The 20240-nt window shown below is 33.3% G+C and overlaps 2 protein-coding genes across 2 annotated transcripts; both read right to left on the reverse strand.

Moving 5' to 3' along the window:
• Nucleotides 1-798: 798 nt before the first annotated feature.
• On the reverse strand, nucleotides 799-12543 carry LOC132306820 (autophagy-related protein 9). Its single transcript, XM_059804389.1, has 10 exons — nucleotides 12212-12543; nucleotides 8941-9589; nucleotides 8443-8763; nucleotides 6665-6887; nucleotides 3868-4047; nucleotides 3545-3751; nucleotides 2468-2545; nucleotides 2306-2376; nucleotides 2079-2189; nucleotides 799-1904 (listed from the first exon to the last, which is right to left on the reverse strand). Exons 2-10 carry the CDS (start codon nucleotides 9516-9518, stop codon nucleotides 1070-1072), a joined length of 2604 nt encoding a protein of 867 aa, XP_059660372.1. The 5' UTR covers nucleotides 9519-9589; nucleotides 12212-12543; the 3' UTR covers nucleotides 799-1069.
• A 5229-nt stretch (nucleotides 12544-17772) lies between these two features.
• LOC132309464 (uncharacterized protein At5g39865-like) lies at nucleotides 17773-20229 on the reverse strand. The gene is made up of 2 exons (XM_059807768.1): nucleotides 20188-20229; nucleotides 17773-18646 (listed from the first exon to the last, which is right to left on the reverse strand). The coding sequence occupies exons 1-2, from the start codon at nucleotides 20227-20229 to the stop codon at nucleotides 18002-18004; spliced, it is 687 nt and encodes a 228-aa protein (XP_059663751.1). The 3' UTR covers nucleotides 17773-18001.
• Between the last annotated feature and the right edge of the window lie 11 nt (nucleotides 20230-20240).

Here is a 20240-nt window from a genome sequence, read left to right on the forward strand (position 1 = left end):
TAATATCTTTTTATGCGAACATGGAGGTAATTGTACCAAATTAATAGTATAAGGGGGTTTTATACCATACAGAGATTGTTTCGCACTATATCCATAGTAGAGGGATTTTTTTGCACTCAACCCAAGGGCAAAATAGGGTTTTTGAATTTATTTTATATCAATTTTGACCCAAAAGTAGTCAGAGGACTTATTTGCACCTTTTTTGAATTTTATGGACTGAAATACACATTTTTAACAAGTAATGACTATTTATGCACAAACCCTATATATCAAGGATTTTTGCACTTAACCCCAATAAGAATGAACGTTACCACAATCCATATCCATATTCAGAAATTAAGATGCAACTTCACAAGATGCCTATTGAATGTTTGTTAAGCTTTATTTTATTTGACATTTTCTTTAAAATTAAGATTTTTTATTGTCTTATAGGCCTTCTGTATTTAAATCGATAACGTTACAATCTTTGTTACATCTTTGACGGAAATGTATTGTATTATTATTATTGTATCAAATGTTGGACGGTGTTAGATCTAAGTCCCTCCTTTTACGGTTAATTCAGAAATGTGTATTTTTAAAAACATAAAATATCATACTATGCTTTCAAAACATAGAAACTTATCAATGATTAATATAATTTTTAATCTTTGATGCCAGGCACAGGTCCAGATCTCCTGGATCTGCCACTTTACATACTTTACATCTGCTTCATTAAAAGGTCCGCCTAGTTTTAAGCTGAACAAATATATTTGCAATCCATACAGTCCCTAACTCAAAATTACAAAAACATCCCCAAGATTAGAAGTAATATCTTTGTTCAAATAAAAATTGAAATGATCAATAACTGATTTGGTCCCATCTTTACATTTTTGGTGGGCTTAAGGTGACACTTTGAAACAACTGGCCACCTTCTTCTAAATCAAGTGGATGCATGTTCAGAATCTAACCTTCTAAAGAATTATATACAACAAAGAATAATATAGAGCTTCCTTCTTAAGTTAAGGATGAAGATCAAAGTCCATACTATTGGAAACCGATACACGTTTCAAATACCTGAAAACTCAATTGATCACACTAAGTTTGCAGGATCTGGATTCGTGGGGCTTTCCGAAGGTCTACTATAAATATCATCAAAGGGAAGATTAAATTCTCCTCCATCTAAATCATCCATGTAGTAGGTCCGGGATAACCTGTTAGAGCTCCTCCAGTCCAAGTGCTGTTCTTCTTCCTCCAAACTTCTATTGGATATATTGTCATTGTAGTTATCAGAGGTTGTGTGGTTGAAATTTGGAGGCTCAAGAAAACTTGTCTGGGGGTCTACACCATGTGGATTACTTCTAGCCCACCAATGGCTCCTGGAAGAGTGAGGCACATCATGCGAGTCATGATGATGTAGAACGCTTTCCCGGAACAAAGGAGCTGATGTAGAAGCTTCCAGATGACTCTCTGATCGGTTCTCAAAAAGGCCTCCCCAGCTATCTTCATATCTTGCTTCATTTCGTGCCAAGTGGGATGGCGTCCAAAAGTCTTTTGGGCCTTCCTCGTCAGCGTCAAAAGGTCCTGCTGGAACATCTCCTGAATTATTACTTAAATGGTGAGGTTGAGCAGTATAATACCAGTCAAGAATATAAGGATAATTCCTCTGATCAGTATTGATTGGCCACATGGAACCTAATTCACAGTCGGTTTCTGGAATATTGTGGCGCATTTCCCTTGAGAAGAAACTGGTTCTGTCACCTTGGCCCCTCAAATATGGGGATGGGGACTGTTGCTGCACTCTAGAGGGCGAATATGACGGCCTTGTTCCCTGCATTTGCAACTTTTGGTCCCTGAAATTTCTAAGAGCCGCAAGGAATTGCTTTCCCTGAGCATTTGGAACCCATGAAGGGTAGCTATTTTGAAAACTGCAAGTAAATTAAGAAGATTCAACATGGGCAGCAGCACCGATAATGTAGAAATCAGAATTACCATAGAAATAATTTGAATCTTACATACGAAATTATGAATTATAAGACGAGAAAAGTTTTATGCCCCCTTCCTAATCAGTCTTACAAGAGAGTCACAAGCAATAACTATACCTCAAGAATGATTTCTCCATTTTCCCCTGGGAACTCCTCTCGGCACGAGTTGAATTGTATGCTGAACAGTACTTGCTATTGCCATGGTTTTGAAAATCAAAGACACTAAAGCTGCAAGAAGATCATATCAGATTATAAGTTCTTTTGCCAAGTTTGGGAGGAACATGTAGAAGCCATACTACCAATGCAACATCTGAAAAATAAATATTAAAAATCAGAATATTAACCTGCAAACATGACCAACACCTTCAACATGCACAGTGAAATCCGCAATGAACTGCAAAATGTCATCCACCCGCTGCAACATTGACAAAGCTTCAGCTCAAAAACCATCTCACCCATAGCATAGAAAACTAAATAAATAAATAGAGAAGTAATGAATAAACAACCTTTGGGACAACAAATATGAGTAAGTACGGAGTGAGAAAAATTGAAGCCATCTCCTCCAGAAGCATCATTCCAGTGTACTGCACCAAATGGAACTCATTAACACAAGCACTAAATGGCTAGGAACTCTAGCAAGTAAAAGTTATTGAATGATAATAACCATGTTGACCAAGTGAATTTATAAAGGGAACTCTTAATCACTCACGCCAGAAGACTTTATGCCCTGAAAACACGAGAATGTGATAAAGGAGTGGGTTTTGTTGTTGTTGTTGTTTTTATTTATTTATTTATTTTTTTTTTTTTATTATTGTTGTTGTTGTTGGGGGTACTAAATACTCTCACAGTTCCCCATTGAACCATGCAATAAAGAAGAGTGCACATGCTGCAATATTCAGGTCATAATTCTTGGTTATATACACAATAATCACAGCAAGAATTTATGCGATGAAATATTAAGTAATTACCGATTGTCCAATTCTGGCAAAAGATTACTCGTACAGGACTTTATCAAGCAGTAGATTACGCGTAAAGACCTTGCACATTCTTTGTAGAGTGCATGTAAAACCACACTCTCACTATTCTTTAAGCAAACCTAATTGGTTGCATAAATAATGACTTCTAATTAAACCTCCATTAGGAGTGAAGGAAAGAAATATACGACATGCATATGCAACTTGGCAATTCTTTTGACAATATCGGTTAATAAAAGCAGATAAAACTTTACCTGAAATCTTTAACTGCAAAAGTTCTCTTTTCCATTTTTTTTTTTTTTTTTTTTTTTTTTAATAAAAGCAGATAAAACTTTACCTGAAATCTTTAACTGCAAAAGTTCTCTTTTCCTTTTCTTTTTTTTTAAAAAAAAAAAAAAGGCATAGAGGCGGGAAGCTAAATAGCCTAGCTGGTCAAACAAACTCATCCAGCCTACAAGTCAGCTTTGGAATTAATCCTCTTTAATAAACAGCTACTTGATTAGCACACCAAAAAAATATATGAAGGGGAAATTTTAAGATTTTTTGCTAGAAAAACTCAAGCCAGTTCTGGTTTTGCATCACCTGAAAAAACCACTTCAGCATAATTACCTGAAATAGAGTTTCGAACTCAATCCGGACAATCTCAGTATTTTCTTTTCCACGCCACCTCTTTGGCATGTAGTGTGTGTGCTGGACAACCAGAGACATAGTCCCTTGCGGATCAAGAACCAAAAGTTCATCGGTCACTGCAGCCCGACTAATAGCTGTTATAGTTCCGAAAACAGCAGCATACCAAAACAAGTTGCGACCAAATATCTGCATTTTTTAAAACCAAAAAAAAAAAACTTAAGATTAAATCACTCTGGCATTTACCTATATGAACATGGTGTAATAATAATAATATATTTGGTGATGTGAGTAGAATACATTACATGGCCTTCCAGCAGAGATTCCTCCAGAAAAGCTATAATGATCAGAATAGCAGCAAAGCCACCAAAAACAAAAGAGATGAACTTTGCAATGATAGATATAATAGGTGAGGGGAACTGCTTTAGATAATCAGAAGCATGAGCTATGCTGCTATTGATCCGGTGCTTGAACAAATGGTCAACCTGAAGCACACAGATGATAGGATTTTAATATACAAGTAACATACGTGAAGTAGAATATGCATAAGCAATGCATACGGAATAGGGAAACTAACAAACAGTTTTTTAAAGAGAAACTGCCAAAACTTTTGGCAGGAACAACCTAACAATTATGAACATATTTTTACAATAATGATTACTTACCAAAAAGATAACATGCCAAGAAAACAACATGCTGAGAAACGTCAAGTTATACGCGGGAAAGGAAAGATAACAGAAGAAACAATTGACGTGGAGATAAAAGCATGTCATAAAAGAATTGGTCACGTTTAAATTTCAATGAGCATTATATTTGAATGGGACCCCCAACATCAGCTAACAATTTAGCTGCATCCACTATTTTATTGTCAATCTTGATGTAACTCACAACAGAGAAGACAAGCAAATTTTAACGGATAAAACATAAGTGGGAAAGAAGTGAGATACTTAATTAAAACTCAACCCAAAACCCGGAAAATAGATTTTATACATTATCTGTTCAACCGGTTGTGCACATCACAAAGGTGAACCATTAACTTGAGAACATGTTAAAATTGATGCAGCAGTTTGTTTATAAAATTTTCAGGACATGTTCCAAATCAATTTTTCAGAATAAGAATTGTTAGGTCTATAGGACTAATGTTGGCAAATTTTGTAGAACAAAACATGGCAATGTAATTTTTGGTTTATTTTTAATTAGAAAGACTTGTCCTAATTGTGAGTTAAGTGCAAATTACCTCTGTGATGAAGATGAGCTTCAACAAAGGATAAATTCATCAAATTCGTCAACAAAGGGTAAAAAGGAAAATTCACATTGAGATGTACTCTCACCCATTAGGTTCACTCATTCATATTCATGGTTCTTAATTTCAAAGCTTTTATAAACTTATTTTGAATCAATATATGTTTTTATAATGCAGGGTCTCGAAAAACAAAAAGTTAACATTTTATTGAGGCTCCGTTTGTTTCAAAGTAAAAGATTTTCCTTGGAAAAGATTTTCCTTTATCAGGTAAAATGTTTTTTATTTTTTTGTTTTCGGTGTTTGGCAAAGGCCTAGTTCGAGGTTGAGGTCGAATCTATTGGGCAGAACGTGTAAGATAACTTGCCGAAAATTGATGGGTAAGTTATTTTTGTTAGGTTTTAATTTTTTTTTCTTCGTAAATATTTTACGACAACCAAACACCAGAAAATAAAAAATATGTATTTTTTAAAAAATATTTTACATCCAAACAAATGGAGCCTAAGTGTTAAAAATCTTCAGCAGTAGGCACCCCGGAATGTGTACAGTCAATCGAGCCTACTTTGGAATCTATCGAGGTATGCAGAGCATTAATTCTAAGCATTCTGGATAGTTGACAATCTATGACATAGTGTTGATAGATTTGAGTCATCGATCATGAATTGTCCCTTAAGCTTCGAAATGTTAGTCAGTTAATGACGATAGATCAAGGGAATTATCAATAGATCGTGGATCGAGAACTCAGCATTTTAATAGATCTTTCCTTCCTTCTTGAGTTTTGAGCTGAACCAACTGCTCCAAAGGGTTATCTATACCAGAGAAAGCTTTTATTTGTTCAGAGAGAGCTTTTCTTTGTTCATTCATATTTACAAAACCTCTTAAACTTTTAGTTGTTCTTACACAAGAATCACAACCTTACGTTCTTCGCATACTACATATAGTTTTGAGTATTTTTCTTGTGAGATAAAGTGCATCTTTTGTTTTGCATCCTTCATCATACATTCTTGTATGGATTAGTTGATGTATTACTGGTGTTGAAACATTCCGATGTCCAGCTTCAAAGACTACTTCAAAACTATTCAGAGCAATCTACCAGATTCTCGTTTGGAATGACTAATTCCTGAGATCAATAACTGAAGGAGGAGGTTCGAGGGCACTGAACGTTGTAGACTGAGCAGTTGATGACCTGGAGATCTTTGAGGGTACTAAAGATTTGGTGTTAGCTGTGTCTAGAGATCAATTAGGTGTTCGAGGATACTGAATTGTGACTTGATTGTACATCACTTTCTTCATAGTTGATTGATTTTCCTGACTAGGTCCCGTGATTTTTTTAACCCTAGTTGAGGGCTTTTCTACGTTAAAATCCGGTGTGCACTTTATTGCTTTATTGTTACTTTTAATGTTTTTCTTTATTGATATCTGCAAGCATATCTTTGTTATTTTAAAAGCAAATTTAACCAAATTAATAGTAAATCAGCAACTGAAATTTAAATTGCCAAAAAGTTCTACAAGACCTATAAACCCTCCCCCCCTTAAGTCATCAATTTAAACTTTATAAATATTTTATGCACAACTGTTCCTACCATCACTCAATCATTACGCAGAATTCTCCTTCCGCGGCTCAAATACAAATAGCAGATGTTAATCTGTGCAACATAACCAACCCCCACCCCCCCCAAAACAACACACACACACACACAAAAACCCACCCAAACAGACACACATATTTAAAAACAGAAGACAAACATCTATATCTATATCCCTCCCTCCCTCCCTAACTCATATATGTATATATGTGTGTGTGTAAGTGAGGTTGCATTTAGCACTGTAGATTAGGAAAAGACGAGCAGAAAGGAAGGTACCTCGTTAAATTCTCTAAATATCCACTTCGAGAGATTTGACCATCTTCGAGATGATGCTGTGCTTGGATGATTATAGAATTGTTCAGCATGTCTCAGGAAGAGATATACCAGCATGAATATGACAAGAAACGGAGAAAGAAGCAGCATAGCAAGGCCAACTACCATAAGCCTTTTCTTTAAGGTTTTAGGATTAGAAACGAAGTCCCTTCGAACACAAAAGTTTCTGCAGAAACAAAGTATATTTAGAACACAAATTCATTATTTATCTCAAAGAATAGAGAGAACAATCATAACATAAAAGTACATTCAGAACAAAAAATGATCATCTATCTCTAAGAATAAAGAGAACAATCAAAACATTCACCCAGGATCCCCTAAAAGTGAAGTATCCAAAATTTCATCCAAACAAAAAATAAATAGATGAATAAACCTTAATACAGGGCAGGTGATAATGTAACAACTGGACTCACAAGAACTTTTCCAGTTATCGCAACACATGAGGTAGGCTGCACAAAACCCTTTTGGAGTTCCCCTTTTGCTAGACATCCTTACATTCAATTAGAAGAATTAAGTATCCATGTTTAAAAATGGTCTGGCTAAAAGGTTTTACACTATCTGCTGTTGACACAACACAACCTTCCTCTTTCAAGACTTAGCACCTAGGAAGCACGGACACACCTAAAAGGGCAAAGAATCCATGTCGGACACCGACACACGCCAGACACGCCAAAATACGAGTCTGAATTTTTTATATATTTTTTAATATTCGGGCACGCTGTGGACACGCCATGGATACGTTTCCAACACGTGTGTCGCATTCTTGGGATTTTTTTTTTTTTTTTTTTTTTTTGATAAGTGCATTCTTGGGGGTGTTTAAGAAAGGTTTGTTAAAGTGTAACTATGAGGAATTGTTTAATAACTTCCCATAATATGATAGTCATTACATAATTACTTAAAAGTTGTTTTTTATAAAACAATTTTATATTAAAATAATCATATATTTAGGCTTATATTTTATTTCAAAAGTTCTCTAACTCTTGCACGATCAGCTTTAGCTCTCTTGTTCTCCTACTGACCAAGCTTAGCTGCCGTTCACTGCCGGTGGATGGTCTCTCTCTCCTCTTCTTCTTCTTCTTATTTTCTCTCTTCACAAACACTCGATACTTATTTTGTTCCGTTCACAACAATACTTTTCGTCGTTTCCATGAATTTCTTATCTTTTATGGATTCGTACCTTTATTTTTAACTAAACCCAAATTCTTTTTCTAATTTTTTTCATTAGTAAGTTGATAAAAATAATTTTACTCTTAATTTCTTAAAGATATATCATCATATATATATAATATATATTTATTATTCGTCGTGTCCCCACCGTATCCGTCCCCTAATTTTTTACGATTTGCCGTGTTGCCGTGTCTGTGTCGTATCCATGTCCCGTATCCGTTTCCGTGCTTCTTAGCTTAGCACTCACTAGTCACTATCTTGAAAAGATCAAACAGTAAACAAGATCAAACCAATAACATCTCCTTACAAAGTTCTCACTATAAGTATCAATGAGATACTTGCTTTGAATTAGTGTCAAAATTTCTGGACGCATTTCAAAAGTAAAATAGAAGGACATGTAATAAGTGCCCATAATTGCCAATAGGTTGTTAACTGCATACAGTGTGGCTACCAACAATGCATAAAAGGTGAAAACTTCCAATTTTTCAAATTTTTTATTATTAATATTATATATATATATATTGTTGGGGGGTTAAGCGGGATATGCCACACACCTGTCAAACATGCTCTGCAGTATGCACCAACTTAAGGTCCATTCAAGAGTCTTTGTTAATATTAGACAATTACGAGTACCATTCGGGCCATTCTTGACAGCTGGACCAGCACCTGGGACCCACTGATAGATTGGAAAAGCAAGCACCCCTTTGTTGAGCATTCCAATCAAGTAATTCTCCTTCCGCATCAATCGCATCACCACATCATGAGCTGAAAGATCCTTGACCACACACAATTGTTGTGAAACTTGCAAATGAACAACCTTTTCAAGAATTGATGCCCATGGCATGGTTTTTATTTCATTGTCTGTCACATGGAGGCTGCAGAAAAATATATAATATATATTATATATAATGAGATACTGAAACATGAAGGTCATACCCAAGGAAACTACAGGATCCTTACTTCCTCAGAGAGAGAGACATACGCACAATATACACATTAATATTCACAAAAATTATTTTCAACAAAATTAAATTTCTCACATCCAGACATACCTGTTGTAATAGAACTGACGGATGTTTAGAATGTCCCTTAATTGTGCAAAAAACCTTAAAAAACAGAAGATCCAATAGATGGAAAATATACCCAAATACCCAACAATAATAGCTTTGGAGAGCGAAAAAGGAGTTAACGGATGCTGATGAAGAGCTTCCTTAGACAGATCACAGGGTTTAATACCAGATTCAACTGCATCCATCCCACACTTTGCATTGCGAAGACCATTCCAATCAACATACAATAAGAAAAATCCTGAGAAACATATGGTAAAAGCTAGGCTCAAGAGCTCAACTATCCACTTTATTATAATGCACCAAAGCCCTTTCTCACAATAGTAGCTATAAAGCCTCTCAAAGAACAGGTCCAAATCAGTAATTGGTTCCACATTCAAGCTTTCACCATTAAGAAGCCCGGATGGGCTTTCACTACCAGGACTTGGGGCTCTTTGGTAATCAGATAATTCAATTTCAGGGGGCACATCATTAAGCAATCCTGTCGTCAAAGATGATTCACCGCCCAGTTTCCATTTAAATATGTTAAGCGCATTAGCACCCCTTTGCCCACTGAACATCATTCACACACACTGACAGTCAACAAATACAGCCAGTCCATTCCCCAAAGTGATTGAATAATTAATGCATTGTGCTGGAAAGAGTAAAAAAAAAAATAAGATTATTCTCTCTGAAGCTTGTCTCAGAAAGTAGAAACAGCATTACTGATGAGGATCAGCAGGATAAAAGTACAAACAAACAAAATATAGCAGACTTCACAGAATAAGACTAAATAGTAGTATCACTAGTAAAGCCATGAAATAATAAAAACCAAAGTCATGTTATCCCCATAGCTCACCCAAATCTTAACAAATCATGCAATCTTCAGTTTCATTTCATAACAATGAATTAGGACTTGCCAAGTCAAATGAATTTCTTCTAACAAAATTTGTTTAATTGAATTTTAACTCCCAGACATATATTGAACATGCCCAAAATTCATACATACATATATATATATATATATATATATATATATATATATATATAATCTTAATTTCAATCACATGCCCGATATATCCTGAACATGTAACATGGGTTAATGTGTAATCAATGAACCTTAAAGGTTTATATTAAACTTTATATATGATTGATCCATATTAAAGAAGCAAAGATATAGGTTAAAGAGTACGTAGGACAAGAGTTATCAAATTGAAGTGTGTACATATCTACTCAGGTACCATATGACCTCCTAGTTTGAATTTAATTAGTACCTATCAGACAATTAAAGTGTTCCCCAAAATTTTAAAGGTTGCAGCCCTGAAAAAAGTAATTCTTCAGAATAGAACTTTACGTTGGCATTATTTGACCCCCTGGTTGCAGTTCAAAAGTCGACCTTAGAAACCATGTTTGATGAAACACAAACTCCTACGGTAATACCTTTGGTATGGGTTAACTAGTCCTTTAGGGTTTTGACACCTAATATTCGTCCCTAAATATTTTATTAGGCGATAACCAGAGTGCGTAATCAAAATGCAATCTATAATTTTTGTTCAAGTTCATTGGAACTGCAAGTTGGGGATTAGCCTGGAGTAAGATCTAAACCTCACACTTAAACAAAATGTGTGGATTTGCTAATCATTGAACCAAAGCTACAGTTAAATGTTTACATTATCCCAATATTTCCAAATTAGATTTTGAGATAAGTGGCAAGAGAAAATAATTAAGAGTAAGGTGAAGAAATGAGAATAAGGTTTACAACCATACATGCACAATTTTACATCTACATGTTGCATTTCTCAAAAAGCACTCACCCATGACATTCCTAATACAATGGGCACCGATTAGAAGCTAGGATAATCAAATTTAAAAATTAATCCTTAGTAAAACCAGTGAAGATGTGTATGTAGAATTTGATTAAAGATTGAGTCAAAGTATCAGTTCTTTTTCAATACAGAACCATGAAACTTTTCTACTTTGAAATTAAGCTCTGCGTTAGTTTTAAGCGGGAATAAACAATAAATAACAGAAGCCAAAGCAAGATTCTAGAAGGGTTTTACTCCAAGAAATACCAAAGAAGACTGCAGGGTGTTTGATTTTCTCACCTAATGGAGAGGGGCTGCCTCAAAAAAGTATCCTTGAAAAGTTAGTGTTCTTGAAATTCTTAGTGGGCAGGAAGAGAGAAGGCTCCAGTAAATTATGGTTCTATTGAAAGTACTCTGATTAGGCTCCAGCTCCATTTGGCTTCAACATAACATCTTCTAAGGTACATTGGGGTTTTAATGATTGATTGAGAGGGATCTACGTGAATTTTGGTACGAAATATAATAGAAATCGAAGGATAAGGAGCTCAAACTTTGCCATTATAACCCCAACTCCCTGGATCAAATTTTCTAATACCACTAATCTTAGCTCCCAAACGAAGAAAGAATACGTCAAAATATATATATACATCATAAAAGAATAACTTCTTGTGCCACAGTTTTAAGAATTCTATGAGCAATTGATAATTTATTCAATGTCTTTAATATGTTTGTAAATTGTAAATCGTCAAGTTTTGGGAAGACTCTCTACCAAATTAATATCTTGTTCCACAAATTCAACCTAAAGAACTCTAAATCAAAAAATAACAAAGATAAACAGATATGAACCAAGCTCGGCCAAAGAAAGTAACATTAAGATATGATTTTACTACCTGTTGAATCAAAGATATGCAATACTAACACTTTAGATGTACTGCTTTGTTTTACAGGAACTCCAACGAGTCCAGAGACTGTGTATGCAAGCAAAGGTTACCAACCTCAAAAACCAAAACAATGATAACTATATTTTGAACATGAATAAAGGCCTCTTTACCCCACCCCTTCAAAAAAAATTAATAACAATAATAACAAATATAGAATCACAAAATAGTGAAAGACCTATCATCATAATTGAGCTGTGCAATTACTGTACTGAAACAGACAAAAGAATGCATCTTTCACATTATTAGAATGTTCTAAGCTAAAAACCTACATAGCTACAATATAATCAATACTTGAAGATTTTGGGCACACAAACACAAACAGCTACTATATAAAGAGCTAGTTTAGGCAACTAGAAATCAATCTAAGAACCCATGTCCAATCAAATAACAAGACATTAATCAACTTAATGAAAAATAATAATAATTAAATTAAAATTAAAAAAATCCATGAACAACAAAAATAAGAATTTGTACAAGTTTCATAGAAGAAACCCAAAATTGTAGTGAAAGCAGAAATTTTTAGGGATTTACCAGCAACCCACAAAAAGTTAGGGGCGATTATGCGAAGAGAGACCCTGAAAGAGTGTAGAACTTTGTTGAGTCCTGCAGATACCCAGTAAAGGAATTGACCCCAAAAGGCCACAAAACAAAGAGAAGGAAATTCAGCGATGAGAAGAGACGGGTATGAGTTAATTATGAGAAGTCGAAACAGGGGAAAATGGATTGAAGGGAGAAGAAAAGAGAATAATAGAGAGAGAAGAGGGGTTTGGATTGCGTGGAAGAAAGAGGAATTTTTGTTGTAAATCTTCTTTTTAGTCTGAAGCGTTTTGGCCCTCTCTCCTCTTGTTTTCTCTCTCATCAGTTTATTTATAAAGGAGACGTGAGAAGGGAAATTACCTCTCTTTTATGACTCCAAGCAGGGAGAGTTCCCACGTGGAATAGGAAATTTGCTTTACTTACGCGACAAATATATATACATATACTTATTGATTGAACATATTTTGATTTATATAAGCTAGAAATTTTAGTTTCCAAAGTATATATGTTTGTGAGAACTTGACAAAGAAGAAAAGTCTCATAAACTCTGTGAATTTTTATTATTTTTACTAATATTATAAAAAGAGAATTTAGATATGTGAAAAAATCAAATGATTTTTTTTTATGTTCTAAAAATAAATCTCTTAATTCAATCTTTAACTACGAGAGTTTGTGATTCTTATTATGAATAATATTATTATCGGGTAAAAATATAACTAACTAATGAATCGTGAATAATAATAGATGGGAAAAATGATTATCGAATTAACTCAGATTTAGGAAACAATACGATATGAATATAAAAAATTTCTAATAACGAATAAGACACGATATATATATATATATAATAGAATACATTATTATACATGAAAATAATAATTTTTATTTTATTTTATTCATAAAATCATGAATGAAATAACTTGGAGCTTAGAGGTGAATGTTTGTTATTTTTGTTTTTTCAAAAAAAAAAAAAAAAAAAAAAAAAAAAAAAAAAAATTCATTAACGTATAATATGATTAAATTGAATAGAATTTTATTTTAAAAAATTATTATTATTATTATTATAAAATCACCTCGTCAAATTCCAAAGTGTCCAAAATGTGTTCTTCCAATGTCCATGCTTGTCGTACGCAACCAAAAAATATATATATATTCAAATTTTATGAACGCTTCTAATCGTTTTCGATATGTATTCGAGTTATAATTATAAGGGATCAAGTGTAGAAAATACTTCTAAAAGCGTGTAAAAAAAAAACCCTTAAAGTTTTAATTTCATACAAATAAGTCTTTATGACAAATTTAAACTCTAAGTTGACTAAATTACCCTTATTAAACCATTTTATAAAATATATAAAAATAATATAATTTTGTAAAATGACATTATTGGAGAACTCCCCTCTTGTGCAAAAAACATCTCTAAAATTTTAATTTGGTGCAAATAAGTTCCTCTGACAAATTTAAACCTTAAGTTAACTAAATTACCCTTACTGAACCATTTTATAAAATATATAAAAATGAATAATTTTGTAAAATGACCGAAAATGACACTATTGGAGGGCGCCAATAATGGGCAAGTAAAGATAAAAATAGAAAATAAAAAGAAAAGTGTTGAGACTGAAATTCGCGCAGTCCGATACGATACCATTTTCCTGCAAGGAAGAGAGGAGAAGATTGATGAACCGGTGTGGTGCCTGTCAAGAACTCTCCGACGATCAAATTAGTCACGGAGGTCTAAAAAGAAGGCAGAGATTAATAATAGTTTTTACGTCGTACCTTCTTTAATGGCTTGGTGCCCTATTTATGGTTCTTGATTGGAATCAAAATCGTTCCGCCGATGTCGATGGTTGATCTTATCTTCCGCTTATGCGAAATCATAGGAGATTTGTTGCCAGATTTGTCGGGAATATGGTTTAATCCTTTTGACCTCCTCCAGTTATAATAAGATTATTCTTACCTGTTGAACCATGTCAGATTTGATTTCATTATCCTTGATAATGAAATCTAATCAATCTTATCGAGGGTAGAGTATGTTTATATTTTTCCCTATCAAAAAGTATAAAAAAAAAAAAAAAAGTAAAGATAAAATCAAAATAAAAAATAAAAAATAAAGTGCAAACTAAAGAAAACAAACTTATTCCAAATTCTGAAAACCTGTGCACATTGATATTGGGAATTTTTTTTTTTCTTGTTTATCAATGTTGGTACGAAAAATAAAATAAAATACAATAAAAATAGAATAAAACAGTAAACTAGAATCTCAAAAAATTCAAATACTTATTCTACAAATTCTTAAAGTTAAAAAATAAATAATAATAAATAAATAAAATAAATTTAGATATATATAGAGAAAAAAGTTTTTTTTTTTTTTTTTTTAAAAAAAAAGAGGTAATGTACACATATCATCCTTATATTATCATATTAGTTGTATATATACCCCTTGGGCATTTTCGGAAGAGTAAAAGGACAAAACGGATATTACAGTATTAATTTATGTCAAATTTTTTTATTAAAAGGTATTTTTGCACAATGTGAAAAGATTATAGGTGTTTTTTACATATTTTTTTAAATATGAATAAAAGTGTTACGTAAAGTATATTTAGAAGTGTTTTTTTGCACTTATTCAAATTTATAAGTATATACTTTAAAAATATTTTATGCACTTATATATTTAAAAGTGTTTCATTGATGATGTCGAAAGAAGTATCCGTACTATCCTTAGATCCAAAATGACTAATGGACCTTGTGTGAGGCCATTCTCATATGTTAATCAATTAGATGTCGGGTTGGTTGGGACTTACTTGGGACCCCTCAGTCTTAACATGTGGACATGGTTCTTCTTCATTTTTTTCTCTATCGTATTTTAGTTCTAGTAAAATTGGTCACTCTCAGTTTGCGTAAAACTAAATTACTAATTCAAACTTCCATTGCTTGTTAGTTAACATGAATGGTAAATCTTGATTTGAATCATTGTTTATTATTATTATTATTATTCTCTGTTGTTATTTGAAAGATAAAGCCCAAATATGAAAAACAAGTATGAGAGCACTAGCATCAATCAATTCTATAAAGAACATTGGTTTATAAGTAATAAGTAGTTTTTTCTTTGTTTTTTTTTTTTTAAATTGTAATCTTTGTCCGCCAAAAAAAAAAAAAAAAAAAATTAGATATTGGTACCTCTACCCTGAGTGCAGAAATATATCATAGGAAAAACTATACGAGAAGAGTTGATGTACATGGATCAGTGTTTCTAGTGTCACATCTTGTGTTATGTGGATATTTTATTATTTTGGTTAGATTTTCATTGTCTTGTTATTCACGATTGCACTATTTCGAAGAAGTTTGACTGACCGCATTTTTTGTTCAGATTTATGTTATTGTGATTTTGTTCGCGCTTCTATCATTTGCCTTAGCTATTACCTCTTATAAGTATTGTCAATAAAAGACATATTAGGTGTTTACTAACCATTGTATAAAGTATTTTTTTATTTATTTAACAACAATATTGTTGAAGCAATAGTGTTAATTTTAACTTTTAATGAAGTGTTCTTTTGTAACGAATGAATAGAGTTGTCTTTTAAAAAAATTAAAAGGAATAATTTTTTTTATAAGACAATTATCTAAAATATAAATCTAGAACACAAGAAAAATTTAACTTCATTTGAAAGGTCTTAGTGACCTAAAATATATACAGCGTAAAAATGCTTCTCTTTTCATTATTTTTCTTTTCATTACCAAGCACATCTGTAAATAAAATTTTCAAATACGAACGCGTTTAAGTGGTAAAATAATAGAGGTGGACTTGATTCATGAACCTGGAATATCACTTGAAACGTCAGGTGATGTAGATGCTTTTTAAAAACTATGAACACAAAAAATGTGCAACTCGAAACATTTTTATACCAAAAGAGAGAAACATAACGGACAAGACCAAGTTTGATTAACTTAGACGGTCTGTTCTGAAACTTATATCTAGACACCCACTCATACTCATTTCATTTTCTATTTAAATTCGATGTGAAATAGGTTTCTCATTTTCTATCTAGATTTGATGTGGGACAAGTTTTCGATTCGATACCTCTTTCTTATTCTTACGCAAGTCCCCGAGAGGACTTAGTTGATCATTTCATCTTTCATTTCCTTTTCGTTTGTTTCGAGAAATATATCGATCAATTCTGATGCTTTCTTTTTCTCTTTATTCTTTTCCGATTGAAATGTATGGATCCATGGATCTATGTGTCTGGTTTAGTTTGGCCTCAATGGGAAAATAAAATGGAGCACCTAACAACGCATCTTCACAGACCAAGAACTACGAGATTGCCCCTTTGATTCTGGGTGACGGAGGGATCGTACCATTCGAGCCGTTTATTTTCATGCTTTTACTGCAACACCCTCCTTACGAGTCGGATGCTTGGCAAGACACTAGATCAAGGACTAAGTTTGGCGCTAATACCAACTATAACAGGTGAGTGCATGGCCATTTACTCAAAAATTTAATCTATCGGATAATATTGTCTACCCATCTATTTATACTTATTTCACTTTCCATTTGAATTCAACGCGGGACAAGTTTCCCATTATAACACTAGTCCACAAGACTTGGGCACTTGACGTGGACCAGACCTTGGTTACCAAAAAATAATAATAATAATAATAATAAAATATTTTCTTAGACAATATAAAATAAACTCGTCCCTTGTGATTATAGGCATAAGCATACTTAATACATCAACTTATTAAATTAACAGAACTTAATGCTTGTAGTTGTGTGTGGCGTTTGCATGCTGATTTTTAAAATCAAATAAATCACAATCAATGAGTGAGTTTCACATAAGAATTTTGATTTAATCCATTTAGAAAGTCTATTCACAAATTTAATTTGTATAGACTTGTACTCATTAATAGGCTTAAGAGCAAGGCTACAAATTAGGTTAATAGATTCACGTTAAGTAGTGATTGGTGAAATTAATTAGGTTGGAATGAGGTTAAAATAATACTATTAATATTTTTAATAATCCTTATTATTACTATTATTATTATAAGGTTGGGCACAATTTGGATTGAAATTTTCAAATTGCTATCCAAGGCTAGCTTGAATGATAAGTGATGGCTGACAACCCAAACGAAAATCATTATTATCCTGCCTAACAAACAGTTCAGATTCAGATTAGTTCATTCAGGTTACACTTTTCCAGCATTCAATTTTTATTTTTTAATTTTTAATTTTAATTTTAATTTTTATTATTATAATATTTTTTATGTTTTGAAGTAGCCTTCAATCCTTAGTTGTGAAAATAAAAAAATATGTGAAGGGATGACAGATGTCGATAGTGACAAATTTTTTAGTGAACTTACCAGGAATGGCATGCGTGCAATTTGTAAGAACATTTAAGGGAAAAAAACACGCATAAAACACACCCCCCCCCCACCCGAAGTATTCGGAATCAGTATTTTACCCTTCTGAACTATAAAATCGAGCAAGTCAATCCTTTAACTATCAGAAATGATCAGTTTGACCCCTTGACAGTCCTTTCCGGCAACAGATGGAGCGTGTGAGTTTACTTTCTAATATAATTCCATAACTACCTTTGCAATATGACCGTTGTAGCCCTGTTTGTAAATTGAGTCCAAAATTTCTTCTTCCTTCTCCAACTGCAACTGCTCCCCTCTCCAAGTGCAAAAAAAAAAAAAAAAAAAAAAAAAAAAAAAAAAAAAAAAAAAAACCTTCATCAAAGTTGAAGAAGTTAAGGTCAGATGGTGATATATATTATATTATCTAGAAGAACATCAAGTTGGACACGGGATCAACCCGTTCTCATTGCACTCCAGGCATCTCTTCAACTGGTCTTCGTCTTCGTCGTAAACCTTTCTGCTTCCACTACAATTCGAGCACGGAATGAACCTGGCATCCCCATAGCCCTTGCAGACAAACCCAAGTTCTTGAATCGGAAGTCCACTGAGAATTTTGGCCAATTCACCAACCTCATGAAGCTGTTTGATCACATCAGCACCTCCAATGTACTTCCCTCGGACGAACACTTGTGGCAAAGTCACATTCTTTTTGCCCAGAACACTCTGCAACTCTTTCCTATAAGTTGAATCCATGGAAATGTCGCGGTCATCGACGAAAACCCTAAATCCCCTCAATATCATCCTCACAGCACAACAATCCTCGAACGTCCTCCGAATTCCCCTCAAACTGGTGAAATAGACGACAATTCGATCTTCAGTACCCGGCAATCGAATTAGAGGGTTGGTCGTGAACAAAGAAACCCTAGAATCGGATTCGATCGATTTGGTAGGCGATTGTAATTGCGATTGCGATTCATCCAGAACTGATGTTGGGAATTTGGTGGATTCGAATATGCTGCAGAGTTTTTTCACCTTTCCCTTGATTGAATTCCCAACAGAGAAGATCGATCCATATAATTGCTTGAGGGTATTAATGGTATTTCACAATTTTAATTTAATTTGTTTTTTTTAAATGTTAATTACAATTGGCATTTTTGTAAATGTACAATGCCGGTATCGGAAATGAGCCGGAAAGGACAGCCAGGGGGTGAAATTGATCATTTCTGATAGTTAAGGGATTGACTTGCTCGATTTTGTAATTCAGGGGGGTAAAATGCTGATTCTTAATACTTAAGGGGGGTTTTATGCTTTTTTGCCAACATTTAATTCGAATTCAGTAGTTGTTATATATATATATATTTATTTTGAATACAAGAAGAACAAAGTAATTCTAAAAGAACAATACTTGCTTCAGCTCTATAAGTATAAATGTCATTATGATGCTAACATGGACCAATAAAAATATAACATGTATCAAAATCTTTTTAAAATAATTAATAAAAATTGTTTGGATCTTTTTGCAGATCATCCAAAAGGAAAAGATTATTATTATTATTATTTTCTTTATGTGTTCGAGACTTTCTATTGTAAACCCTTTATATTACAATCGGTTTACAGAAGAAGTTAAACAATTAACCCAAATATGGTAAGTTAACCACAATTGTAAGACTCCCAATTATCAATGGAGTTTAAGGAAATCAATTTGACTTCGAATTGTAACAGGTGGTGATAAATTTCAAAATTTTGGATGCCACTAAAGTTATGAGTATTTTATTAATTAGTCGGCCTCTTGAGTCATTCTAAAGATGGGGTTGCAACAAAACTGGCAAACAATGAATGTGGCGGCTTGAATCATCTTTAAAGATTGGATGTAAAAGATTAGGGTTTGGAAATGGAGGAGATGGCAAGCAGTGGAGTTGGTGGACGTTGGTTGGCAGAAGAGATGATTAATATTGGGGTTTCAAAATTGGGGAGATGGTGGGCATCAATAGGAATTTGGTGGAAAGAGAGAAGAATCGTGAGTTAAAGAGAGGGAGAGTCCGTTACTAGGTTTCACACATGTGTGATAGAAAATCATTTTCTTTTTTGGATGATCAGTGAAAAGATCTGAATGATTCAGGCTTAATTTTATTTATTTTTTTGACACATGTCATGTTGTTATTTGTCTATATCAACATAAAAAGGATAACCATACTTATGCGGCCTAAGGTAAGCTTTTTCCATTCTAAAATTGGCTTAACTGAGTAAGTTACTTGTCTCTTCGAAGAGATCATATCATGTGATACATGGTATATGTGAATTGTGGTTTTCATAAATAGTGTAAATTTTAATTCACACGAAGTGACTTGTGCACAAGATCGTCTCGTGACACAAGAGGGGATCCAAGTACTGAATAATTATTAAAGGTCTAAGGTTCGACTTCTTTTGAAACTGTAAATATGAATATAGAGGAACAATTTATTGAAAATTTATGACTTTCAAAATTTTTATCTATTTTTTTATTTGTTTTTGTCAAGAATTGGGAGAAAACAAGGCATAAAATGTCACTTATGGAATTCATCGTTGCATTTAAACACATAAAATTTGAAAGAATTTAAAAAGTCCAATTTTTTAGCACTTACTGTGCAATCAATCTCAATAAACTCACAAGCTAGGACAGCCATTACCCTAGAAA

Source organism: Cornus florida, unplaced genomic scaffold (assembly GCF_030987335.1).
Source record: "Cornus florida cultivar Cherokee Brave unplaced genomic scaffold, ASM3098733v1 CherokeeBrave_3.0.0_Hap2_Chr05, whole genome shotgun sequence".
NCBI lineage: Eukaryota > Viridiplantae > Streptophyta > Magnoliopsida > Cornales > Cornaceae > Cornus > Cornus florida.

Coding starts and splice junctions, on each gene's coding strand:
- LOC132309464 (XM_059807768.1), bottom strand. CDS start 20,229: ATGGCTGTCCTAGCTTGTGAGTTTATTGAGATTGATTGCACA. Junction 18,647..20,187: donor TTATTGAGATTGATTGCACA/GTAAGTGCTAAA, acceptor AATACCCTCAAG/CAATTATATGGATCGATCTT.
- LOC132306820 (XM_059804389.1), bottom strand. CDS start 9,518: ATGATGTTCAGTGGGCAAAGGGGTGCTAATGCGCTTAACATATTTAAA. Junction 2,377..2,467: donor TCATATTTGTTGTCCCAAAG/GTTGTTTATTCA, acceptor TCAATGTTGCAG/CGGGTGGATGACATTTTGCA. Junction 2,190..2,305: donor GGTGTTGGTCATGTTTGCAG/GTTAATATTCTG, acceptor ATCTTCTTGCAG/CTTTAGTGTCTTTGATTTTC.